The sequence below is a fragment of the Phaenicophaeus curvirostris genome, chromosome Z (genome assembly GCF_032191515.1).
Source record: "Phaenicophaeus curvirostris isolate KB17595 chromosome Z, BPBGC_Pcur_1.0, whole genome shotgun sequence".
Taxonomy (NCBI): domain Eukaryota; kingdom Metazoa; phylum Chordata; class Aves; order Cuculiformes; family Cuculidae; genus Phaenicophaeus; species Phaenicophaeus curvirostris.
The window spans coordinates 1,577,537-1,604,754 of NC_091431.1; the positions used below are offsets into that span (position 1 = coordinate 1,577,537).

The following is a 27,218-nucleotide window of genomic DNA, read 5'->3' on the forward strand; positions in this document are numbered from 1 at the left end:
ATAACCAGGCTGGAAGAGATCCACCGGATCATCAAGTCCAACCATTCCCATCAAACACTAAACCATGTCCCTCAGCACCTCGTCCACCCGTGCCTTAAACCCCTCCAGAGAAGGTGACTCAACCCCCTCCCTGGGCAGCCTCTGCCAGTGCCCAATGACCCTTTCTGTGAAAATTTTTTTCCTAATGTCCAGCCTAAACCTCCCCTGATGGAGCTTGAGGCCATTCCCTCTTGTCCTGTCCCCTGTCACTTGGGAGAAGAGCCCAGCTCCCTCCTCTCCACAACCTCCTCTCAGGTAGTTGTAGAGAGCAATGAGGTCTCCCCTCAGCCTCCTCTTCTCCAGGCTAAACACCCCTAGCTCTCATCCAGGTCATTGATAAAGACATTGAACAGGGCTGGAGCCAGCACTGAGCCCTGGGGACACCACTTGTCACTGGCCTCCAGCTGGAGTTAACTCCATTTCCCACCACTCTCTGGGCCCTCCAGCCAACCAGTTTTCCACCCAGGAGAGTGTGAGCCTGTCCAGCCCAGAGGTGACAGTTTCCCAAGCAGAATGCTGTGAGAAACTGTGTCAAAGGCTTTACTGAAGTCCAGGAAGATCCATCCACAGCCTTTCCCTCATCCAGCAGCCGAGTCACTTTGTCATAGAAGGCGATCGGGTTAGTCTGGCAAGACCTGCCTTTTGTGAACCCGTGTGGACTGGGCCTGATCACCCGGTTCTCTTGCATGTGCTTCATGATCGCACTCAAGATCACCTGCTCCATGACTTTCCCTGGCACTGAGGTCAGACTGACAGGCCTGGAGCTCCCTGGATCCTCCCTGCGACCCTTCTTGTAGACGGGCACAACATCAGCCTCCAGTCCAGTGGGACTTCCCCAGTCAGCCCGGGCTGCTGGAAGATGATGGAAAGGGGTTTGGCCAGCACACCCGCCAGCTCCTTCAATACCCTTGGGTGGATCCATCCGGCCCCATAGACTTGTGGGTGTCTAGTCGGGCTAGCAAGGCTCTGACCACCTCCTCTTGGATCACGGGAGCTTTGTTCTGCTCCTCTAGCTCCTGGGTTTGTACACAGAGGGAACAACTTTCTTTACAATTAAAGACTGAGGCAAAGAAGGCATTAAGTACCTCAGCCTTTTCCTCATCCCCTGTCACTGTTGTTCCTTCTGCATCCAATAGGGACTGTATGGTCTCCCAAGTCCTCCTTTTATTGTTAATATATTTATAGAAAGATTTTTTGTTATATTTCACAGACGTGGCCAATCTGATTTCTAGTTGAGCTGTAGCCCTCCTGATTTTTTCCCTGCACAATCTCACTTCCCTCCTGTAGTCCACCCAAGAGGCCTGTCTCCTCTTCCAAAGCTCATAAACGTTTCTCTTCTTCTCGATATCACTCAAGATCTCTCTGTTCAACCAAGCTGGTTTCTCCCCTGCCGGCTTTTTTTCCAGAACATGGGGATGGCTTTCTCCTGAGCTGCTAGGATTTCCTTTTTGAAGAGCTCCCAGCCCTCGTGGGCTCCCTTGCCCTTAAGGACTGTCTCCCATGAGACTTCGCCAACCAGCCTTCTGAAGAGTTCAAAGTCTGCCCTCTGGAAATTTAATGCTACTGTCCTACTGACCACCCTCTTCACTTCACCTTGAACAGAAAACCCCATCATCTCATGATCTTTGTCCCAGGTGTCCACCTACTGCCACATCCCCCACAAGGCCTTCCCTGTTCACAAACAGCAGGTCCAGGAGGGCACCCTCCCTTGTCGGTTCGCTCACCAGCTGTGTGAGGAAGTTGTCTTCCACGCACTCCAGGAACCTCCTAGACTGCTTCCTTTCTGCTCCATTGTACTCCCAGCAGATATCGGGAAGATTGAAGTCTCCCACGAGAACAAGAGGCATCAGTCTAGAGACTATCCCCAGCTGTTTATAGAAGAGCTCCTCAGCTGCTTCTCCTTGGCTGGGTGGTCTGTAACAGACTCCCATCACAAAACCTGCCTTCTTTTGGGCTCCTCTGATTTTAACCCACAGGCACTTGATCTCCTCATGGCCACAATCCAGCAGAATGGATTCCAAGTCCTCCCTTACACAGAGGGCTACCCCGCCTCCTCTCCTGCCCTTCCTATCCCACCTGAAGAGTTTGTACCCACCATAGCTGCACTCCAGTTATATCAGTCATCCCACCACGTTTCCGTGATGGCAACGACATCATAGGCCCCTTGCCCTACGACAGCTTCCAGCTCTTCCTTCTTATTCCCCATGCTGCGTGCATTGGTGTAAATGCACTTCAGCTGAGCTGCCGAGCCTTCAGCCTTCATAGAGCGAACAGAGTTCATTCCCAATTGCCTGGTAACTGGAGTAGCTAGCTCCAGAGTGCCAGTATGTTCCTTCCCATCCCCAGGTGTGTTCTCCCCCACTTGCTGTGTGGTGATGTACTGGAGGTCCTCACCAGCACACCCTCTCAGAGTCACCAGTGCCCCACATCCAGGCTCACTCCTGTCTAGCCTGGTTTCATCCCCCTCCCCCTTCACATCTAGTTTAAAGCTCAGTTTATGAGCTTAGCCAGGTTTTTAGCAAGGGCTTTATCCCCTGTAGGAGACACGTGTGGCCCATTCCTAGTGAAAAAGCCTGGGGGTGCGTGAGCCACCCCATGATCAAGGAAGCCAAAGCCCCTCTCCTCACACCAGGCTCGGAGCCAGGCATTAAATGAATTCTTCTTCTTGACTTCCTGCTCCTCTGTATTTAGCCTTGGGATGGAGCAAAATACTATCTGAGCCCCAGAGCATTATTTTCCCAAGGGCCCTGAAATCTCTCTTGATGGCTTTGGGCTTTCTATTCCCTGTATCATCACTGCCAGTTTGAAATTCTATCAGAGGATAGCAGTCTGTCTCGTGGACCAGGGAAGGAAGTTTTCTAGCTCCCTCCTTCCCTGATGCCCCCGGTAAGCAGCAGAGCTCTCTGTGGAGCGGGTCCGGTCTGCAGATGGGTCCCTCTGTTCCTTTTAGGAGGGAGTCCCCTACAACAATCACCCTCCTCCTCTTCTTAATGGATGATGTTTTTATCTTTTTCTGAGGATGGTGCAGCCTAGGGAAGGATTCTAGGCTGTGGGAGTCATCATCCTCATCCTCAGGGCTGGATTCCACCTGCAGCACATGGTATTTGTTCAGCAGAGGGATCTGGGGTTGTTACATATGCATGAAGTTGTACATAGTGGAAGCATTATAAGCAACACAGGAAGGTGCGCTACTGTAGTAGAGTGGAACAGTGAATGTCCAGAGGCTGCGCGGAAAATGGTCTGCAAAACTAAAGGATTTATATTTCCAGAAAACCTGCAGTATTTCAAGGGAACAGAAATGCTAGAAGGCCTGGACCAAAGCTGGCAAGCATTACTGCAAATTATTAAACACTTCAATGAATGTACGTGCTTAATGTTCATGTGGAAGCTGCCAAATGTTTACTGTCTGCTGTGTATGAGACAGTATGGATCACAAGGAATTTGTTGTATCATTTCCACAGCCTTTCTGGGTGTTGTGATGCTAAGGGTGTTTTTTTCCCAGTGCTAAATTTTTGACAGCTCCCTGTTACCTGATAGCACTAGGCTTTTCAGAGCGGAAGACACAATACTTAAAAAGAAAAAAAAGGTTTCCTTTTGTCAGAGAGGGAGAATTGCCAGGAAGGAAGGGGATTCTTCATCCTCACCCCAGTGTTAATGGGAAAGAAGAATGAGAAAGCATCTTTGGGAAACACTTACCTGCTTCTCTTTCTGTAAAGGGGCCAGTTTGTCCCAAATACATTCACATGAGCTGGGAAAGGCAAGATTATTTCAGGTGATGTCTTAGGAGATCTGTAGCTTGGCATCCATCAGTATATACAGTTTAGACATATGGTTGGCCGTGTGCAAGTGTGAACAACTGAACTGCCATATTTCAATAATCGTGCACAAACAGGTATGAAAAAGTGATTCTACACAAATGTGATCACAATAAGAATAGTTTATTTCATCAACATCATGTTTTTCGCTTGTCCTAGAATGTCACCATCTATTTGAAGCACTGTCTTGTATGTTATGGATGTTTGTGACACCAAATTTAGTGTTTTTCCAAGTTCCCCCCTCCCACCACTCCCCCTTTAACTTTAAGCATTTCTGTATCCTTTCTTCCAGATTCCATGCTGTCATCCTCCTGTTTATTCTCTCTAGCACTCTTTTGGCCTACCTGTCTCTTTCATTTGCATATCAAAGACAGCATTTAATTAATTCCTTGTTACTGTTCCTGTCTTTCTGTCCTCTGGAGGAAGGTTTAATCTTTCTTCATCCATGCTTTTCTTAAAGATCACTCTGTAAACTAGCCATAAACAATTGGGTTTGCTTCCATAATAACAAAACAAGACATCCCTGAAGGCTTCCTTCCCTCTGTGGAAAAAAGGGCTGTGAGTCATTGTTGATCTGCAGGCTGAAATTGAAAAATCCTCGTAAAGAAACTTCATTGGTCCCAGGTAGGAGTATTGTTATAATAAAGCAAACTGGCACACCTATCATTTATCTTATGGAAACTACTGCAAGGAGAATGTGAAAAACAGATATGCAAATTATCTCCCAGCGTTATTATAGGACCTAAACTACAAGATTATCTTCCTTCAGTACACTTCCTTACTGCTCAATAGCTCGATTTTACTTTTAAAGCAGAATGCCCTTAGAAATAAATCTTCATTTTTAACCAGAAGTATGTTTTGTTTCATTTATTATTGTTAGAGAGGATTAGGTTTTCTATGTGCTAGCCTATTTTTAATAAAGAATTAGGTTTGTATTTGCGATAAGTCTGTATTTGCAGTAAGCCAAAAGTCTAGACTTCTGAAATACTAGAAATTTAACTGCATGTGACATAAGCTGTGATTGATTTGCCTGTGCATGCTGTTCACATGTAACTCAGTGGATGAATCATGTACATTGCACAATGATTCGGAAGCTGATTTTTATTGCTGTCCTGAAATATGGGCCCACACTTCATTGCATTTATTTACTGTAAAGTGTGAAATCACAATGGCTTCATCTTTAGTGTCTATATGCTTCTTCTGTTGTGTGTTTAAATGTAAATGATGAGAATAGTATCCTACCTGTACCAACATATGGTTATCTAAGTTGGAGTGGACCGTTCTTCTGTGGTCAGGAGGACAGTCTTGAGTATGTCTTGGATCTCTCCTATTTCCAGGTGTCAGGTAATTGATAGTTTCCTTTCCTCCATTGGTTAGGCATTAATAGGAAGCTCCTCTTCTCTTTGATTTTGTTGTGTGGAGTAGTATACAAAGAATTAGGCTGCTTTAAGGGCTTTTTTTTTTCCCCACCAAGTTTATATGTTTGAAAAAGAACAGAAAGAATGCTGGGCTACCATAAAGTAAAATTAAACATTTGTTGTGTGAAGAGAGAAATGTCAATTGAATTGTAACTGTAGTGTCATATATTTCTCTGATCTTAGTCAGGTATGTTGGAAAATCAGAGAATCCTGTTGAAGCCTTAAAAAATTCTGCTTCCTGCCTCATGTGTTTCCGAGGTCAGGAGCACAAAGCGATCGTGCAGCTGTTGTAGTGTGCTGGCTCAGGGCATGGGCAAGGTGACCCCTTCCCTGGGGACGTATGCCTGAGCGATGGTGGAATTAAACCCCGTGTGCTCCTGACAGCTTGCCCTGCGTGCGGTACATCCCTAGCAGCAGCCTCACACCGCCTGCTTTGTTTCTGCAGTGCATTCTGGAATATATTCCAAAATCTTTAGCGGTTTGAAAGCAGAGGGTTAAACTAGCAGAGCAGAATTCTGGACTTTACGGCCGTATTATCAAATTTGAAATTTTGTTATGGTCTCCTGTGCCCTACTAAAAATTGTATTCCTAAAAGAATTGTGATGTGAATGTCTGTGAAACATGTTATCCTGTAAAATGAGGACTGTTTTAACATGCTTCTTGTGCCATGGTTGGAGGAGCAGCTTAGCACCAAAAATACCAGCAGGGAAAAGGAGGAAGGTGGAATGAGAGTGAAGTCTGTATTCTGAGAAATGCATATGGATGCTGAAGACAGGGACCTGCTGGCTGACGCTAAATACTTTATTCAAATTAAAAAAGAGATGGAAATCAAACTGGTTTATCTGGGGGCACAAAGACCCAAATGAGGATCACTAGGGCTCAAGTCTTGCTGTATAAACTACCAGAGGAGAGGCTGAAATAGGTAAGGAGGAATTTTCTTTCAAGCATATTGTAGCATTTAACTTTGTAAGCTATGATTTTTCAAAGCCTTCTTTCTGAACTTGAGACTAAAAGCCTAACATAATGTCTCACAGAGTAAACTTTGCTTATTTTACTCTTGTGGCGGTGAAATTCAAGCAAGGCTTTCCATAATGGTTTAAAAAGATGACCAAAGCAGAGGGAGAACTGGAGGTACAAAAATACAAAGGAGATGCAGGCCAGTTAGAGGTGAAGCAGTGCATATAGGATAGTAGCTGAAGGGCTATATGAAAAATATATTCAGCCAACTGAACATGAGCCAGCAGTGTGCCCAGGTGGCCAAGAAGGCCAATGGCATCTTGGCTTGGATCAGAAACGGCGTGACCAGCAGGGCCAGGGAGGTTCTTCTCCCTCTGTACTCGGCACTGGTGAGACCGCTCCTCGAATCCCGTGTTCAGTTCTGGCCCCTCACCACAAGAAGGATGTTGAGGCTCTGGAGAGAGTCCAGAGAAGAGCAACAAAGCTGGTGAGGGGGCTGGAGAACAGGCCTTATGAGGAGCGGCTGAGAGAGCTGGGGGAGTTTAGCCTGGAGAAGAGGAGGCTGAGGGGAGACCTCATTGCTCTCTACAACTACCTGAAAGGAGGTTGTGGAGAGGAGGGAGCTGGGCTCTTCTCCCAAGGGACAGGGGACAGGACGAGAGGGAATGGCCTCAAGCTCCACCAGGGGAGGTTTAGGCTGAACATTAGGAAAAAATATTTCATGGAAAGGGTCATTGGTCCCTGTCAGAGGCTGCCCAGGGAGGGGGTTGAGTCACCTTCCCTGGAGGGGTTTAAGGGACGGGTGGACGAGGTGCTAAGGGACACGGGTTAGTGATTGATGGGAATGGTTGGACTCGATGATCCGATGGGTCTCTTCCAACCTGGTTATTCTATGATTCTAGGATTCTATGAAATAAACCTTCCGGAAATAAGGCCAAAAAATTCTGCAGCCAAGAAATCGTGGTGAAATAAAAGAACTGCTTGAAAGAGATTACTTGCTGTTATCAATGCCATATAAATAGACTTAGTTATCCGTGAATACAGTGAGTGTTAAGGTGAAGTAATTGCAGTTGGTTAGGAAAATTTCTGTAGAAGACTCTTTTCTGCAGTGCCGTGCTTGTTACATCTGTCTCTGGTAGATCATTATCTTTGCATTGTTCATACTGCCTTTAATCTTGTGATGATATGTAGTCGTGTCTTTCATGGGTACATTAGCCAACCCCTTTCCTGTCAGCTTTTGTAAAGCAGTAAGGAGTTGCATTGGAGGTAGCGCAATATCAATCTGATATTTTGAGGAAGAGAGTGATGAAAAGATACTGTAAAAAGGGGAAGACAGGAGGAAGGAAGACACCTTTCCTGCCACAAGCAGAATCTGTTTCTGGACCCTGAATCAGATGATCTTTCCAGTAACTTTTGACTTCAGACATTGTTTGTTTCTTGTTCTGCTTCATGTGGTGTGCATTCAGGAGATAATTTTATAAGATGTATAATTGGGACTACAGGTTCTGTTTCTAGACAACACCAGTCTGTGTCTTCTTGGGCTTCGAATATGGTAAAAAATCAAAAGATATGACCAATAAATAAACAAACAAACAAATATTATGTACTCTTACATTAAATATAGAAGTAAAAAAGCACTTCTGAAAAGATACCTAGATTAATGTAAAATCCGATTCCCTGAGGTTTCAAGAGTTGCAGAATCTTTCAACTGAATGTGTATGCATTACAAGCTTCTTACCAAGTTAATATTTTATCTCCAGTTCCCCATTTAACTGGGAATCAAAGGTAACTTAAATGGCAAAAGGATTGTTTCCTGTTCTTTAAGGGGCACTCCAGTATCCCAGGCATATTTATATTTGGTTGTTTTATAGCTGATTTTTGAAGAGCAAGTTTTGCCTGAGTGGTTTATTTACCTCAATGCAAAATCCTGAACACAATTTCTCTTGTTGCTTTCTCTGTAGGATTGTGGAAAAGGGCTACTACAGTGAACGAGATGCTGCTGATGCTGTTAAACAGATCCTGGAGGCAGTTGCTGTGAGTATTCCTTAGCGTTATGTTCTTAGCACCCAATCTCTCGTCTATAATCACAGGCTCACAGAATGATTTTGGTTGGAAAGGACCTTTAAGATGACAGAGTCCAGCCATTGATAATAGCTCAACAAACACTTAAGTGTGAAAGAAGCGGAGTTCACTGGAGTCTGCCCACACAAATTCCCTCCTATAGTTAATTTTGTATTGAATTTTTTAAGGTAGTGGCACTTGAGGGACAAGAAGTGACTTTGGATGGCAGTCAGCAATACATTTAATGTTCCAAATTATCTGTTACAGTGGAGTGCATGCTCTGTCCAATCTCTAAAACCTGTGAAGTTCAGCACTGATTGTTTTAGCCCTAAAAGTAATTTGAAATCACTAGCCCTCATGTAGTCTCTCATTCTTTTTCTGGCAGAGCATGTCGCTGTAATTTATTTGGGACCTTAAAAGAATGAACAAGTTCATTACTTTTCCTCTCAACTTAAAAGGATTCACTATGAATGTACAGATACTAAAAAGCTGACTTTTATATGAGCATGCAGTAGTCTGAATTTTTACAGATTGTTATACAAGATCCCTGCGTAGGATGGTTTGTATTGACTTTCACTCTTACCGCTGACACTTGAACATCCATGCCAAAACTGAGAAGGCTGTGAAATTGCAGTTCCCAAACTGGGACCTTAACAGGCCAACTGAATTATTGTGTTAGATCAGGGATTTAATATTGACAGAGTGGCATTTGTGAGCAGAATGAAGATTACTGTTGGAAACTGGCAAATAGTGCTGCAGAAGAGTGATCTTTCCAGAATGAAAGGAAATATATCTATAGATCATTCTTAAAAGCAAATAATTGTACAATCCCTTCAGCAGACTGTGCCAACTAATATCCTCCTGGCACCAGGTAGGCATTTTGACCTGTGCAGTTTTCAGAAATAGCAAGAGGAGCACTCAGCCTTCCCTTTACCAAACTCTCTTAAGCTATTCTGTCTACTTGTTTTATAAATCCCTTGTTAAAGGCTGTTTTGATACTATAGTAATGGATCTGCCTTCACAGCAGATCATTGATGTGAGGAGGCATTATGTCTTCATTTAGCAAAGGTTTTTTGAGACACTTTGAAAGGATTAAATCAGAGTGTAAAGTGGGATTTTAAAAGCACCTAAACATTTTTGTTCAATTCCTCTTTGAAATTGTTAAACCAAACAGACTAATACTCTTCAAAGAAAAAATCCCATGAAGACTCTAGGTATATCTGTTTCTTGCAATAAGTGAGTACCTGAAAGCCTTGCTCTAACTGCTTACCAAGTAATAAGCTAGCAGTCAGAGCAGCACACAGAAAATGAATCATTATCTTCCAAGTCACAGAGCAGCATAAATATATCAGACATCTGTCCTCCCAAGAACAGACAAAATAACAGAACCTAGTATTGTTTTCAAGACCACCACATCCATTTTGCCTGTTTCTGTGATATTCTTTCTGCTGGTTACGCCTGATCCAATGTTCCCAGTGTGTGATTGTATTTGCTTTTAGTGGGAACAAATTACCTTTTTCTCTCTTCTACACCTTCACCTTCTCTATTATTCTTCCATTGTTCTCTAAGCTGGGAAATTACTTCATTCATAAGATAAAAGGCTTGTACAAAACTAGGGCAAACCAATGTTCATCTTTTCAGCTTTTCTGCTGTGCTATTTTGAACAGGAAGGGAAGTTTTGTTGCTACCCAACATCTCAGAACAGAGTGAATTTCATTCCTGAGAGGGGATGTGTTTGAAGCCAGCCTCTCTTAGCACATCATTGTCTTTTCTTTTTTTCTCAGAGGATCAGTTGTATACAGTATGGCTTTCTTGCATGGCTATTCTAATTGCAGTTTTTCTATTAAGTGCAATAAATGAATTTCTGCACGGACATGTCCTGAGCCAAATCTTCACTGCCTACCTTGCAGAATGAGTTATTGATGTTATGGAGTTCAAGTCATTCTTGAGATGTCAGTTAGTAAAATTCAATTCCACGTTCTTTCTGTAGAAGTAGTCTACTTTTTAGCTGGTCAAACTTAAGAAAATCACACTCGTATTTTTTAATATATATTTTCAAAGTCTTGTATTTGTCACTAAAAATAAACTAGGTTCCTTCTTGCCTGTTCTGCAGTAGTGTCAAAGCAATAGATTTCTGCTTGAGGGTTAAATTACCATTTTCATCCTATTTAAATTTGAAATTATTTTTAACAATTTACTTTTTGTAGCTAGGATAGTTACTTGCATACCATCTGTATGTAGTTTTGAACTCATCCAGCAGTCTCTAAGTTGATTTCCCATCACATTTTATATAAGGTTGTTTTCTTCTGACTGGCCATTATCTTGTCTAGATAGGAACATTTTCCTGAAGCTGTATATGGGACCACCTCCATTTTCATTTCTATTTTTTATTTCAATTTTCTGCCACTTCAGTCCTCATTGTATGCCTGCACTCCTATTCAATTCCTTGCCAGCCTAAATTCCCAGGGAGCACACTGAATTCTCAGCTATGATTGCAAAGATGGAGGGCACTTAGCCACTTGCAGGTTTGAAAGGGAGAATCTAGATTAAAGGTTTCTGTTCATTTCAGTGAACTTTGATCTGTCTGATAATGAGCTGTATGATAGTCGGCAAGAACCTATTGCAAATGTGAGGCTTGCAAATATGTTTTACAGACCCTTAGGCACTGGTATGTCTAACAATTAGAGCTTAGACCAGATGAAGTAACCGTTTTTTTACAGACTGGCTGAGATCGAAGAGAATTGATTAAAATAGTTGGGGGTGGGGGGTGTAGAATTCAAAGAAAATAGACATTATTAAATAAAGTTTCATTTTTTCTGTACATACAGTTAGTGCTTGCTAGAGCTACTGGCAACTGATGGATTTTACTTTTAGCCATCAGCTACAAGATGAACTTAGCCAAGGTGTAAATGTCAAAGAAATTCTAAACAAAGCAAATGCATTTTGTTATCAATACATACTTAGCCAGGCCTAAAAAAGGACACTGTTAAGAAAAGTTGGTATATTGAGACAAGTAGCAAAGTAACCTGGGGCTCAGTTCTGTAGAAAATGAAGCTGAATTCAATGAAAGAGTATTACAGGGATGCCTAGGTGTTACAACACAGTGTAAAGACCTGTGTAAAATAGTAAAAAAAATTGGGAATACTGTATGTAATATCATGGGTGATTGTAGAAATTGAAGAACGCTGACTTCCTCTCTTTAGAATATCTTGCTAAGGATGTCCATTTTAATAGAGGAGACATCAGCATCCTCAGAAAAATTACTAATGTCAAGAAATTCATGTTAAAAACATGTGCATGGCTTGTGTCAGTAGGCCTTGCACAAACTGCACATATGAAGCTTTGCAAAATTGTGCAGAAATCTACTTGGTTTTACCCATTTCTAGTTAAATGCCTAGCTGAAATTATATTTAATTGTATAAGAGATTTGCATATATACACGACATGTAAGCATGTCATACATAAATCTAAGAGCAATTTGAAAATTATACTAAGAACATCTGCATTTCATTAAAATAAATTTACTAAAATAGATGTAAAGCTCTAATTAAAAATTGGGCTCTGTCATTTATTAAATCATTGAAAATTATTAGTGTTCTTTGATAAATTTTTTGCTTAATTGAAAGACATTTTGTTTTCTGAAAATAAAAAGTAATACAGTGTGTAAAACCTTCTGCATCTCTGACCTAGGAAATTTTAATAACATTCACTTCATCCAAGTGGCTTCTCTGTATTCAAGGACATAAATGCATAGTTGCATGGTTATATTCTCTAGACAAAGTACATGAAAATAGTTGCCATGCGTGCTGTTTTCTGAATTCCTGATTATTCTAAAGGAATTGGAATTGGGGTGGGGAAGAGAGCACGCAGGTTCAACATCAGCCCTGCTGGCCAGTTTTATGGCTGATGCGTTTGTCTCTGCTTCCCATCAAGGCTGTGCCCCAAAGTGGTTCCTCAGTGGGTTGCCTGCCTTTTTCTGTGTCATGTGGCAACACGGTACGTTTTGTCTGTCTCCTGCATGCCCATATATAAATACACAATATGTTTCCATCTCAGTTAAAGAAGTAACACAACAGAATTGCTTTCTTTTGTGTTGCATCTTGACTTCAAAGGAGCTTACCTAGCTCATACATGATTGATCAAACAGATGTTCTGAAGAACATGTTCTACTATGTAAGCCATCATAATGGCAGTTTTGTCTACTTCTATTAAACTAGTTTTGTGGATGTGACAAAACTACATATACTTAGATGTAAGCTCAACATGACAGTAGTTGTAATTATTATGGACTATACAACATTTGTAAGTCATGAGTTGTAATGAAATATCTGGCCTGAAGATGGATCTGTAAGTAAGGCAACTGTCAAAAACTCTCAGAGCATCATTTCTTTGATATGCAAATCAATACAAGGAACATCACAGCGGATATACTGGTTATACTGACTGATTTAATAAAGTCTGGAAGATTGACAGGTATTCTGAATTTCCTGTGAAGTCTTATCCTGAGGGAAGGTATGAGATGGTGACTGAATGGGATCCTGTAACAGGGATAACTTACTGCAAATGTTTTTATAGTGCACTTGAAGTCACAGCAAAGGAAGAGAACTTACATACTTATATTTTTACCGTTTATAATTATATTTGTGTAGGCAAATCACAGGACGAGAAAAGATACAGAGATTAGTTTGCCATAATGAGCAGCATATACTGTCTGATGTGATCACGTTTGTAACCTCCTGACATAGCATAAACACCCACATTATTAGTTATTGTAGTAGACTACAGAATAAAGAGGTTCTAATATTTCTAAAAACAACATCCATAAAAAAAAGGTGACTCATGCATTATAAACACTATATATCAAGGCAGATTGTCAGACAGAAATGAAATAACGGAAGAGGACTTTTGGTTGCTTGCATATACCTTCTTATGATCACAGTCAGTGAAGGCAGGTAGGACCAATGAGTGGATTTATATCAAGCTGTGTTTTACAGGACGATCATATGCATCCTTGCCTTGACTCTGAACCGTGACTGTGGCCATATATGTGGTATACAACTTAATGACTTGCAGGGAGAAGTAACAGTTTCCATCCTAAGGCATTGTTCGTTGTTGTTTTGGTGTTTTGTTTGTTTGGCTTTTTTAATTAAATAGCTGCCATTTGATCTATTCCAGACACAAAGCGTTTATTTCTTCAAAGTTTGATTTTGAGGTTTGAAGGTGAATCCTCTTGCAGAGGGGTGATTTTACACATCACATACAGAAATGACTCCGTGGAAGCCAGGAAATCATCTTGGCCTTTTCATCCATTTGGTGACAACTTTTTAACAAGGGTTTCGTGAGTGTCCCAGTGAGACCTTTCTAGCACATCGCTGTCAAAAAGAAATAAGCAAGTAGGTAAAGTGTCAATTTATGTAAAAAACCCACTGAAGTGCTGCCACTGCCTGTGCGAGGAACGTAGTTGTGTCCTAAATATCGTGTTTCTGAAGCAGTATAAAGTAACAAATGGCTTCATACATAAGACAATCTGTTTAGAGGGTGAGGACATTTTGAATGAGTAGATTCATCATTTTGCTAGCTTACATTCATCTGTTTTTCTTGTTTGTCATAAAACAGATTTATAACTTCCTTGTTAAGGTTTTATTCAAATTGTTAGAAATAGAGTGGGTTTTATTACTCCACCTTGTTTCAGAATTATTCTGTCAGAAACATTTTTGGAGACCTATTTTAAGCTGAGTGCCAAGCTGGTTTTGCAATACACAGAGAAAAGAAGATTTGCAGTGAAAAGTCTGGCAATGCTGCCATCAGCAATAAGGAAATGAGGGAATTGTAGTTGCTATTATCTCTAATAGAGGAAATGGAACAAGCAATAATGATCATGTTGCAGATCTACTATATTGCAACTAATGTCCAGTGCAGAAAAAAGTCAGCATCGTATTTGTTAAGTTATCATGTTAGGTTATGCCTTCATCTGTGTAAGGTGTTCTTCTCTCATTTTGGAATCAAGTAGCTGCAGTATTACTTTTGAAAAATATTTGGAAATAGCAATTAAAGTGATTAATTAACTCTCATTTTAACTTAAAGCACACCACAAAGTGTCAGATGCTACTTTTTTTTGAGCCAGTGCCTGCACTTGATTCTTATTCTAAGACAGACATTTATAAGTTGTTGTCTAAGAAGTGATTAAAGACTCAACGATTTGACCTGCTCCCCATCCTTCTCGTGCAGACAGGCGGTTGGTCTGTATCTTTGTTTATAACATTGGCTGTTGGAAATACTGCATCAGGAGCATGTTGACCCAGACCAAAGGCTCTGCCTGTCTGCCTGATTAATTGATCTTTGGAGCATCTTTTGGTGATAGCCTGGCCTTCACCGTTAGAGGGTTCCCATTTGGTGTGAAGGTTCTCCGACAGGAGGATTGGCCTGGCACAGAAAACAGGCACTGTGCAGACACTGGGCATGAGTTTGAGTCTTGGCTTCAGAGCCACCCATATGTCATCTATACGTTACCGAGCACAGTGGTGGCCATTCATATAGCAAAAGTAAAGGAAATAGACTGCTTTTGTCTCAGACTTTATCCTGCTAATGTTCCTTTTTTAAATTATTGGTTTTATTGTACATATTGTGCAAACCATTAAGCAAGGACAAATATCTGTCCTTATGGAACATAAATATTGTACAGTCTCTATCTGCAAAATATACACGTTCCTGTAGGATCCTGGCAGGCATGGGAGCTTCTGGCTGGACAAGCTCCTAAAGCATCCCGAGAGCCTCTCACAGTTGTGTAGGGGCAGTAGAAAAATAGCATTGGATGCTACAGAAAGTGGCACTAAGGGTTCATGGCAGATGCCACTGGATGCTAAGGAGGTCTTGCCTCAGAAATTGCCCTAGGGGAAATACTGAAATAGAAAACAACTCAGCTATGTATGGATAGATATAGAAGTACTAACTGGTGCTACAGGGTTCTTACCAGTGACTGCTGCTCCTCATGCAAACTGTGCGACCTTGGTGAATAGATGACTGTGTGGACAAATACTGCACTGCTTATTGCTCTAAGGACTGAAAGGCATCTAGTTAAACATTACATTAATGCCCCACAATTTCTCTAAGGCTGAAGGAAAAATATAGAGGTTTAATGACTTCTAGAGAACTTAGTGTAATGAGAAGAGCCTGAATACATCTGTGTGTGAGAAGCCTCCCTCTGTCCCCAGCACAGACACTAGCAAGAGTACAGGACCAGCTACTACAGTCCCTGCAGCAAATTACTTGCCCAAGGAACTGGTGCAGTGTAGCAGCGCCTTTGGAGAAGTCACTGCTTTGTCTCCAGGAATATTTGCTGGAGGCCCCTTTCTTCAGCTGACTCCATCCACAGGCTGTGTTATTCTCTCCCCCAAGCCTGCCATGTCTGCAAACCTAAGGGAAGACAGGCTTGTCCCGTGTGCCTTGCTGTTCCTGCCTCTGTGATCACGGTAGGGAGAAAAATATGTCGAAGTAAACTGGGAGTGAAACTGTGAAATTAAAGGTATTTGCAAAAAGACTGCTCAATACTACTGTTACAGCTTTGTGCACTTTTTAGTCTTCTGTTTCATAGTACCAAACTGACTAAATAGCAGGCTTTCCGCAGAATGGCTATTTACAAAATTGCATTTTTTCATTAGATCATATGGAAACTTTTCTACATCTCTGTGCTTATGGTTTGAAAAAATGCTGAAAGAATTTTTGCCATCTTCAGGGGAGATTCCTGGCCTGCCAAAGAGTTGGTATGAGCTAAGATGGACTGACATTGATCACTCTTAAACAGGCTGTGTAATAATTTATCAGTCCTCGTTTCAGATAAGTGGCTCCATTTCTGTGGCTCTAACAGCACAAGTGAAACAAGATTCCTTACTCGTTCCCTCAAGATTCCTTATTTGTCTGAGTTGTCTTACTTGTAATGAGTTTGATTTTCTCCTATTTCTTTTACTCTTTCCTCATTCTTTTTATGTCTCTCTGTGACCAGTATTACATGATGTTCTCATACTAGTTTGCTGACTATGTGCAACTTGCTTTCTGAACTCCTTTATCTCCATTTTTAATGTTTCTCAATAAATGCCAACAAAACCAGGGAGTATCTTTAGATTACACAAACTCCTCCTTTTCAGTTGAGGCTTTCCTAGGCTCCTGTGTCTGAGAATCCAAACTCTAGGATAAGTGAATAGTGAAGCTGTAGAGCAACTGTAGGGGGTTGGTACCATCAGGGCTGCAAGTTGGTCCCTTTTTCTGCATCTGACTACATGACTAATGCTCTTGTATCTTTCTATGTGACACATCGGTACATGTTTTCATGTTCTTATGAAGAACTTCTAAGGCATGCAATAAAAAATTCATAAGTTTTAAACCCAAAAAATTATTATGTCTTTAATTTTAAAAAATCAAGATTTAATTTGAAACTACATTATGATATACTAAGATGTATTATGGAAGATTGTTGCTAACAATGAAGTCAGATGGTTTTCTGCACACTTACAACACTCCAGAATAAGTTTGCGCAAGTGACTGTCTGAAAGTATGTATAATTGAATAAACTCACAAACTAGAAATTTTGCAGCTCCACATCTCTCATAAATAAAAGTTCTCTCTTCCTGAAAGCGTGCTTCATTGAAGTGCCTTTAATTTAAGCACCACATAAGCTTTCAGATGTATATTGAAGGTGCATCTTGTGTTGTAGTCTTTCCCTTGGTGACAGAACTAAAACCATCTCTTTTCTCTTCCTGACCACTTGTTCTCATCCAAAGTGGCCTTGAACTCCACGAAGGATGGGGCATACATGACTTCCCTGGGTCCCTCACCACTCACACAGGAAAAAAAAAATTTTCCTAATATCTAATCTAAATTTCTCCTTTTTCAGCTTTAAAGGTTTGCCCCTCGTCCAATCACTGCAATCCCTAATAAAGAGCCCCTCCCCAGCCTTCCTGTAGGTCTCCTTTTAGGACTTAAAGGTTGCTATAAGGTCTCCCTGGAGCCTTCTCTAGGTTAAATAAGCCCAACTCTGTCAGCCTGCCCTCACGTAGGAGGTGCTCCAGCCCTCTGGTCATCTTTGTGACACTCTTCTGTACTTGCTCTAACAAAGCGATGTCCTTCCTGTGCTGAGGACTCTAGAACTGAATGCATGACTCCAGATAAGGTCTCACGAGAGCAGAGTAGAGGGGCAGAATCCCCTTCTTCACCCTGCTGTTCACATTTCTTTTGGTGCAGCCGAGGATATGCCCGGCTTTCTGGGCTGCAAGGGCACATTGCTGGCTCATGTGGAGCTTCTCATCCACCAGCACTCCCAAGTCCTTCTCTTCAGGGCTGCTCTCAATCCATTTTCCACCCAGCCTGTAATTGTGCTTGCCCCGACTCAGGTGCAGGACCTTGCACTTGGCCATGTTGAACATTATGAAGTTTGCACAAGCCCACCTCTTAAGTCTATTGAGGTCCCTCTTGATGGCATCCCTTCCCTCCAGTGTGTAGACTGCACCACTAAACTTGGTGTCATCGGCAGTCTTGCTAAGGGTGCATTGAATCCCACTGTCCATGTCTCCAATGAAGATGTTCAACACCAGTCCCAATAGTGACCCCTGCGGATCATCACTTGTCACCAGTCTCCACTAGGACACTGAACCACTGAGCAGAACTCTTTGAGTGCGACCACCCAGACAATTCCTTATCCACCAGTGGTCCATCTGTCAAATCCATGTCTCTCCAGTTTAGAAACAAGAATAACATGCAGGACAGTGGTGAATGCTTTGCACAAGTCCTGGTAGATGGTGTTAGTTACTCTTCCCTTATCCACCAATGTTGTAGACCCATTGTAGAACACCTCCAAATTTATCAGGCACAATTTGACCTTAGTGAAGTCATCTTGGTTGTCGCCAACCACCTCCTTATTTTCTATGTGCCTCAGCAGATCCAGGAGGATCTGCTCCATGATCTTGCCAGGTACAGAGGTGAGACCGACTGGCCTGTAGTTCCCTGGGTCTTCTACTTTACATTTTTCTAAAATTGGGAATTATGTTTCCCCTTTTCTGGTCAGTGAGAACTTCACTGGACTGTTATAACTTCTCAAATATGAATCTGCCAGTTCCCTCAGGACACATGGATGCATCTCATCAGGTCTCATGGACTTGTGCACATTCAGGTTCTTCAGATGGTCTCACACCTGGAGCCTCTCCTACAGTGAGCATAAGTATGATGCTACTAACGTCCTAAAGAGCAGATCTGTGGAAATAGCTTTTCTCTTTCCTACTGTCTTCATCTCAGTCCTTGTTTTCACTTCTGAGAACCTCCCTCTGACCTCATTTCATATTGGAAATCCAAAGTCAGGAGAATCAACAAGCAAACTGCTGCAGCCAAAGCACTGCAGCTCCCTACCAGATGCAAGCTGACAGTTACTTGGTGGCAAGTGTTTCCAGCACTTGGCCACTGTTTCTGCATTTGGTTTGCAGGAGTCCCACTGCCACCATGCACAAGGAGAGTGAGGTTCCTATCCTTTCTCTCCTTGTGTGGATGCCAGTGTAGGTGTGCACAGTTGTGGCCTGCTGGCATCTTTGCTTTCTCTGCAGGGATTGCTGGAGAGGTGATTTCCCTGCACAATGGATGCTTTCCCCAAATCCTGCTCTCCAAACAATGCAGAACAGTGATGAAATGTACTCTGTACTCAGCTTTGGGGTCTTGCAGGGTGGAGGAGCAGGCAGGATGGGCTGCTGTAGCTCAGGTGAGTGTTAGCTCATACTCCAGCAGTTAAAATGATCTCTGTCATGATGAACCACACTGGGTATTGCAGCACAGCAGGCTGCTTTCAGTGCCTCTGTAATGAGTGCCATGTATATGTTGTTCAAATGTAGTAAAACACTGCAGCTGCTTATGTGACATAAGCAAAAGAAAAGGGGCTGTGGTTCTCTCTAACAACACAGAGTTATTCTTCATGCTCCTGGTAACCTGTCTGGGACAGGACACATTGGTCATGAAGCATCAGTGGCAAAACTGATGAGGAGGAAATGTAAAAGAGAGGCCTGTCTTCTCCGAAGGGTTAAACATGTTTGGAAGAGTGGACAATGATTCAGTTTCTGTTCAGAAATTGAAGTCTTGGTAGTGCTTACTTCAGAAAGTATGGAGTCACTTATCGGTATATCAAACGTGAAGATAAGCCTAGTTTTGTTGGTTTAGATAAAAAACAAATTAGGCAATTATCTCACTATTTTGAAGGATCTATCTGATCTTCTGTGCAAGCACAGCTCCCTGCAATAATTGTGTGGTTGTCCAAAAGGACAAACCAGTCAAAAGAAATCAGTAAATTTGCAAATATAATCAAAAGTTCTAGTCTTTAGTAAACTCTGAGTTCTCTAATCAGATAGTGCAAAGAAAAATAGAGTAACATGCAGAGAAGCCAATGCAAAGACAAAATCTTATATATTTTGCCTTTAAACACCTGTGTGGTCACTGAAACTTGCAGCAAGGATGGGCCCCATTATAATATTTTTGAATATTAAATAACCATTTCCAGCCCTATGCGGTTTTGGGCTGGTTTGCATGTGAGGCTGCTGCTCTCCTACACTGGGCTGTCATAAATGCTGTTGATGGGGGTGTTCAGGCTGCTCAGCTAAATTTGAAAGTAGGATTCTGCAAAGGACCTCCTGTTTAGCCATAATACAGGTCTGCTTCCTTTTGAAACTTGGGGCTAAGCCTGCCTTTTCTCTGTCTCTGCTAATACTTTGCAGGAAGCAGCAGACTCAACCATGCATGGAGCTGGTGTGATCCTTGACTGTGTTTCAGGAGCACATGGGAGATATTTGCAATTGTATTGTAGTAATATGAAGAAATATTTAAATCACAGTATAAAGATACTTTCCAGACTATCAGGTATGGTAAGAAGAGTGTTATAGTTGGCCTAACATTGCTGCAAATGCATTTGCTGACAAATAACTATTGAAATAGTCAGTAAAATATATCTATTTGGGGAGGATTTTTAAAATCTGCTGGACATAAGCAGTACATAAGCAGTAATTTAAGGTAAGGACAAGCTGTTGGTTCTGTGTTTTGGTGCCCTATCAAGCAGAACTGTGCTCTAGGCATGGTTCTGTGGCTCGCATCACACATTGGGCACTGGAGGTTGCAGGCAGCAGTGTTTCTTCGGCAGGCTGCCCTCTGCTTCTGTCCCAGCCTCCACACAGACAGGCAAGGCATACCCCTGCGCTGGGCATCTCCCCACGTTCTAGCCTGCTGCTGGCTTCCCCAACAACTCAGATAATAACTCAGATAATACTCTCTTCCCCAGAAAGCCTTTAATCTATGAAAGCAAAGATTCATGAAATGCTGCCAATCTTACAATTTGATGTACTCTATATGATATAGTTAAACTGTTACACAGAATGGGCATGTGGCATTTTAAAAGTAAATTATTTATCCCTAACAATGTTAGCTTTTACTTACCACTCTTCCTAGGCTTTTTATTCTGCTGTTACCTTTTCTTTTTATTGTTTCTTAGAATTGTTTTTTTTCATCAGGAAATACAGACCGACATACCTAAATAGTGAAAAATTATGAACTGATTCATAGCATTCTGTCAGTTTTTAATTTGATCGATGTTTTTAAAAACATAGAGTTGATGTGTTTGATTTATGCAAGATAAATTCACTTCTTTAATGTGATAGGGCTACAGCTAAGTGAAAGAAAGGAAATAACTCACCGAGTTGTTGTTCTCAAACACAATCTTCCTTGGAGAGCTGCGGTTTGTTTCAGCGCTCTGTCCAAAATGGTGCATGCTTGGCAAGCGTCTTTGGCTGGAATCCTTTCATGCAGCTTTGGAAATGTAAAAAGAAATTACACCAGCCAAATAAGGTATCGCTTAATGCTTTCCTGCTGGCGTTCCCACCAGCTATCACAGGAACAAGAGCCTTCTTCATATGAGCCCTTCCCCAAAGATCAGCTAAAATCATACCTGACTAAGCACCTTCCAGAAGTCTCGTCTGCAGCCAGAGGTGATGAAAGGAGCTTGGCAGCCCTTCAAATGTGAAACCCTTAAGACCCCAGAGTGCCCACAGAAACCTGCTCATGAAAAATGGTATGAGAAGTGCTGCGTATACAGAAGTGTGCCATTGTCAGAAGGGACTGCAGACATGTTTGTCATTGGTCTTCTTGACTATGTTTCTCGTTCTCCTGCTTTAGCTTAATGTTATTCTGTTATGGGGGAAGGACTGTGCACATTTTTTCCTATTTAGAAAAAGTAATTTGTGTTTTAACAATATTCTGAGTTCTGAAATGCACATATGGAAGGAGGTTATCTGCCGGGGCAGGGAACTGTAGTCCTTCATCAGTGTGCTTGGGGGTGCCAGAGACCATGTAGACCTCCTCTGTCATTCCTTCTATAATCCAGAGATGAGGAGTGGCTGCATTCACACTTTTTGGTTGATCAATGAATGCAAACAATTGCAGGATGATAGTCCACAACTGCTCTCCAGTTATTGAAAGTCTAGAGCCTTCCTCACACAGTCAACCATGCCAGCAAAGGACTGCAAACAAGCATACCTCTAAAATTTTGGGTTAGCAAAGACCCAGCTTTGAGTCCCTCTCCTGATTCAATGTTTTCTACAGAAACAAAATTGAGTCTAGCGCAATGCCTGTTGTCCTTCCCTTCTAGTGCAGCTATAAGCCCTTGAAGCTGATTAGATTTGTAGTGGGAGTAACTGCATGAGATTTCAGGATAAGCTGTAAACACTTGAAGGTAACGAAGAAGTATACTAGAGTGAAATATTAAAGCAAGATTTGTGCTTTATAAAAGTTGTTAAGTTAGTCTTCTTTCTGCATTGTTTGGCAATGCAAGTGATTGTACTTAACATTTCATGATAATGAGATTCAGGGACTACTGGTTCTGTAATGACACAGACATATGGGACCTTAGAGTCAGAATGACTGGCGGATTTTTATTGTGTGGTTTCGCTAAGTAATGATTTACTAATGCAGAGCATCCAGCATAGAATTCTATGATGAGATATCTCTATAATCTATGCTTTTCTTCATATCTGCTCACTCATATTCTTCATATACCATCCACATAGTTTGCAACTTAGTAAGGTAATGTTTTTCAAAGTGAAAAGTGTTATGACTTTCTTTACTCATTGGCATGGCTTTTGACCAGTGTCAGGAGCTCCAACCCCTAGTTGCCTTCTAGCCCTAGTAATGTTTGTTTTGAATCAAGAAGCTGGTATCCCTGTTGCAGTGGACAGGAATGAAGCTCCAGTAAGTTGTGTTAAACACACTGAAGCTCTATCTCTACCCTTGGCTGTCATTCAGCCAGAAGAAAGGCTCTGGTATTCCCATCCTCATTATAAAAGATGATTTAGGTTCTAGGTTAAAATCAAAAAAGCTTTAAAGAGCCTTTTTCTTTAAAGAAAGTGGTAAATATGGTAGACATTGTATCATAAATACAACTGTATTTAGGTTGGAAAGAGATTCTAAGCACCACTGCATTTCTGTGCAGGAGTGTCATTGACCTTACAATCATGTCCTGAATAAGGTGAAGATGTTTTCGGGGTATTCTAAAAGGGTTTTCTGTCACTGGGACCTTTCACTGGGGCAGATGGCTCTGATAATCACTTTATGGGCAGAGTTTATCTTACATATATTGCGGTCATGGTATTTGTAGATAACTCTTCCAACACATTTTTGAACGAATGTACTTTAAACATGTAGAAAGGCACTTTGAACTTGTTTTGGCCACTTTTCTGTGTGATCTGGCATAAGTCTTCTTCTGTTGCATTTTATGTTTTGTTTTATGTTTTGTTTTGGTTTTGTTTTTTTCCATGCAAGGGAGCATCACTAACAAACAATACCCCACTGTTCCTTCTAATAGGTAGTGTGTTTAGTTAATAGCTAGATGCATTTAGCTGTAGATTTTGTAGATAATGCTAGTGGGCTTGTTCTGTTCATTAGGCATCACCACTGACTTTGAGTGTGCAGAACTTACATTTTAATTAACTTAAAAATTGTTTAATGTCATTTATTGATGTAGCTATATTTTGTGTTTTAAGTACATCTGCTCAGGCCAAAGCATTCTGCATGTTAAATAAATACAGCCTACTGAAGTGCAATATAACAAATAAATTTATTTACAGCATTGTTTGCATCCTATTTGATTAAGCTTCCTTACCCTATTTCAACATGAAAAAGAAAAGACAATTGGCAAGTGGGTGTACTGTGAGATGTGACCTGGACAAACTAGAATATACCCAGCATCAAATCTGGGTGAAAAAGATGAGGCTATGCTGGGTTACCACAGCCCTTTCTGAGGCTGGAAAGCACACTCCTCCACAGGAAGAATACACAAGCCAGGCTTGGTTTCACCAAGCAGCCGCTCCGCAATGTCCTGTTGCCCTCTTTTGTGCCTGCCTGGGGTGGATTTGCCTCTTCGAGAAAGAAGGTCCAAGTGCTAGGAGCAGCAGCCGTACATAGTGCCTCGCTTAGGGCAGTGGCAGTTGCTTAGAGCCTTGGTTGTGACCAGTCAGTTGATGGAAACGAAGAAGAGAAACCTTCAAACTTTCATCTTTCCAGAATTAACATAAAAGGAAAAAAAACCCCACAAACAGCAAGGCTGATAATGCCCTCCAGGTTGTTAGTGGAGGCCTTGTTTTGGCCTTGGATGGTGGAATTGAAGGCATTTGTCAGCCACAGGCTGTGAGAGCTTCTGTCTCCTTTCCGTGTAGTCAGGGTCACAAGAGAGAATATTTTAAAAGGTTGTGCAACAGAAAGCAGCACAGTTAGAGTGAGTGTTAGTTTGAATTCTTCTTACGGATTTCCATCCTCAGTCACCACTGCAAAAGCAATTTTTTACCCAGGATTTGCTTTGAGATGACTGAGTTCTTAAAGCAGAGAACATGGTGCCTTCAGCTATAGCTGGGAAAAAAATACAAATGGCCTGCAGCCATTTACAAAAAAAAATAGTTCTTCTCAGCTCCTGAAATAAAAGCCTTTTTTTTAGTATTTTTCTTTTGGTAATTGTCTTGAAAAGAAGTAGCTTGTCTTGAGGAAAGCACTGAGATGTCACAGATTTGCATGTTTTAGTGTGCAGTAAACAAGGAGGTATGTCCAGTCTTTAAGAGGTCATATGTATAGCCTCAGACTTCATATACAAGCATATACAAGTTCATAGACTTTGGCTGAAACAAGCAGAGGTGTCTCAGAGTCTGAAGCCCTTTAGACTACAGATTTTCAGTCCGGTCCTGAATTTTAGAATACAATCACAGGACTATAGAGTAGTTTGGGTTGGAAGGGACCTCAAAGATCACCCAGTTCCAGTCCCCTGCCACGGGGCCACTGGATCAGGTGCCCAAGGCCCATCCAACCTGGCCTTGAACCCCTCCAGCGATGGGGCAGCCACAGCTTCCGTGGGCAGCCTGGGCCAGTGTCTCACCACCCTTACGGTGAAGAATTTTTTCCTTATGTCTAGTCTAAATCTGCCCCTCCACAGTTTTTACCCATTGCCCCATGTCCTGTCACCACAAGCCTTTGTGAACAGTCCCTTCCGAGCTTTCTTCTAGCCCCTTCAGGCACTGGAAGGTCACTATAAGATCTCCTTGGAGCCTTCTCTTCTCCAGGCTGAACAACCCCAACTCTCTCAGCCTGTCTTCATAGGGAAGGGGCTCCAGCCCTCTGATCATCCTTATAGCCTCCTCTGGCTATAAACCATATAGAATGGTTTGGGTTGGAAGGGACCTCAAAGTCCATCCAGTCCCACCCCTGCCCTGGGCAGGGACACCTCCCACTGGCCCAGGCTGCTCCAAGCTCCATCCAACCTGTCCCTGAACCCCTCCAGGGATGGGGCAGCCACAGCTTCCCTGGGCAACCTGGGCCAGGGCCTCCCCACCCTCATTGTGAAGAATTTCTTCCTAATGTCTAGTCTAAATCTGCCCCTCTCCAGTTCAAAGCCATGCCCCCATGTCCTATCACTGTAGCCTTTGTAAAAAGTCCCTCCACAGCTTTCTTGTAGCCCATTTCAGGTACTGGAAGGTCACTCTAAATTCCCCTGGACCCTTCTCTTCTCCAGGATGAACAACCCCAACTCTCTCAGCCTGGCCTCCAATGGGAGGTGCTCCAGCCCTCGGATCATCCTTGTAGCCTCCTCTGGACCGTTTCCTACAGCTCCATCTCCTTCTTATATTGAGGATTCCAGAACTGGACACAACACTCCAGATGAGGTCTCCCAAGAGAGGAACAGAGGGTCAGAAGCCCCTCCCTCAACCTGCTGGCCACGCTGCTTTGGATGCAGCCCAGGACACATTTGGCCTTCTGGGCTGCGAGTGCACATTGCTGGCTCATGTCGAGCTTCTCATCGACCAGCACCCCAAGTCCTTTTCCACAGAGCAGATCTCAATCACATCATCCCCCATCCTGTACTGAAGTCGGGGATTGCCCCGACCCAGCTGTAGGACCTTGCACTTGGCCTTGCTGAACCTCATGAGGGTCTCCCAGCCCCACTGCTCCAGCCTGTCCAGGTCCCTCTGGGTGACATCTCGTCCTTCTGATTTTGGCAAGCATTTTCCTAAAATTACATGTTTTCCTACGGATTTTATTAACTCATTGTGGCATACCTAGTTCATGGTGGGTTATCATGCTTCCACATTCAGGCCCTCTTGATTTCACTGTTTTGCAAAGGGAAAGGAATATTATCTGAATAGGAAGAACAAACCTGTGTGTGCTCTCCCCAGTCACTGAAAGAAAATATAGCCTCAGCTGAAGTCTTTACACATCACTTTTTACGAGTTTTTCAAAAGAGGCATGCCAGCAGAGAGCAGCTAAAATGTCATAGTTTCCTGGTGGCTGTAGTATCCATTGTTGCGTGACCTCTCCCTTTGCTTTCACTGCTCTCCGTAGACTAGCCATGTGTAGGCAGTGAGCTAGCATCCATCTCCAGGATGGTCAGCTTATCAAACAGGGATCTGAAAACCGTGGAAGATGTCATCCCTCTGCTGCAGAAGGGGCTGATATGCAGCACAAGTTACAAATGCACAGCTCCACATGGAACCAATATCCGTGTTCTGCACATTCCTAAGTTGGCACTGATGTTTAACAGGTTAAATGCATGTGTTTTCTTCTGAGAAAAATGTGTCTGGTTTAACTCAGTCTGTGCACTGTGTGCTAGTATATATTTACATGCATACAGTCATCCATATAACATAATAGTCTGTAACTTAACATTGGTTGCTTTCAGTAGGCTATGTAATATTTTTTTGTGTGGAAAATAATCAGCATTTGCTCACAGTCTATATGCATACTGTTACAGTTCTGTGATAGAAGCTTCCAAGGCCTGGGATAAGAGAAACACAGTGGTACTTAAGATAATTATGTTCCCCCAAGAAGTAACAGCAGGAAATGTAATTTTAATGGTGGAAAATGTAGGCATTTTCATTTGTATGACATTTTTGACTTATTTCTTATATTATTAGATGGTGTGCCTGATAGTGTCTAGTTCCTTGTTTGAAAGCAGTATTGGTTTATCTGAAACTATTCTGCCTTTGTTTAATCATATTTTTCTAAACACAGTTACTCTCATCTCTGCAGGCTCACAGAAGCTGAATGCTGGCTGCATGTAGATACTAGCTGAAGTCCCTAAGTTTCTGTTCACTGAATTGCAGGGTAAAAAAACTAAAACATGGCACATAAATTCACTGTGATTGGAACCCCCATCCACATGGACCATCACTGCTGAGCTGAAGTCAGCAAAGCAAACACAGCCATTAAGTTTGGGCTTGTTGACTCCACAGCTTGGAAATAAAAGTATCCTTTACTTCTCAGGGATGCTCTCTTTTGGAGCCTGGCAATGATTCTCCAATCAGAAATACAACCTTTTGTTTCCACCTTTTACATGGTTCCAGTTCAGGCAGTTTTTTTGTGGTGCTACCACTGTAGGTATATT

At 42.2% G+C, this 27,218-nt stretch overlaps 1 protein-coding gene across 1 annotated transcript in view; it reads left to right on the forward strand.

Moving 5' to 3' along the window:
- The window catches only part of CAMK4 (calcium/calmodulin dependent protein kinase IV), a 168,870-nt gene that overhangs the window by 106,222 nt on the left and 35,430 nt on the right, over positions 1–27,218 (forward strand). Inside the window, exon 5 of the mRNA XM_069880486.1 lies at positions 8,191–8,263. Within this exon, the coding sequence (XP_069736587.1) occupies positions 8,191–8,263 (73 nt within the window). The remainder of the gene's footprint in view (positions 1–8,190; positions 8,264–27,218) is intronic.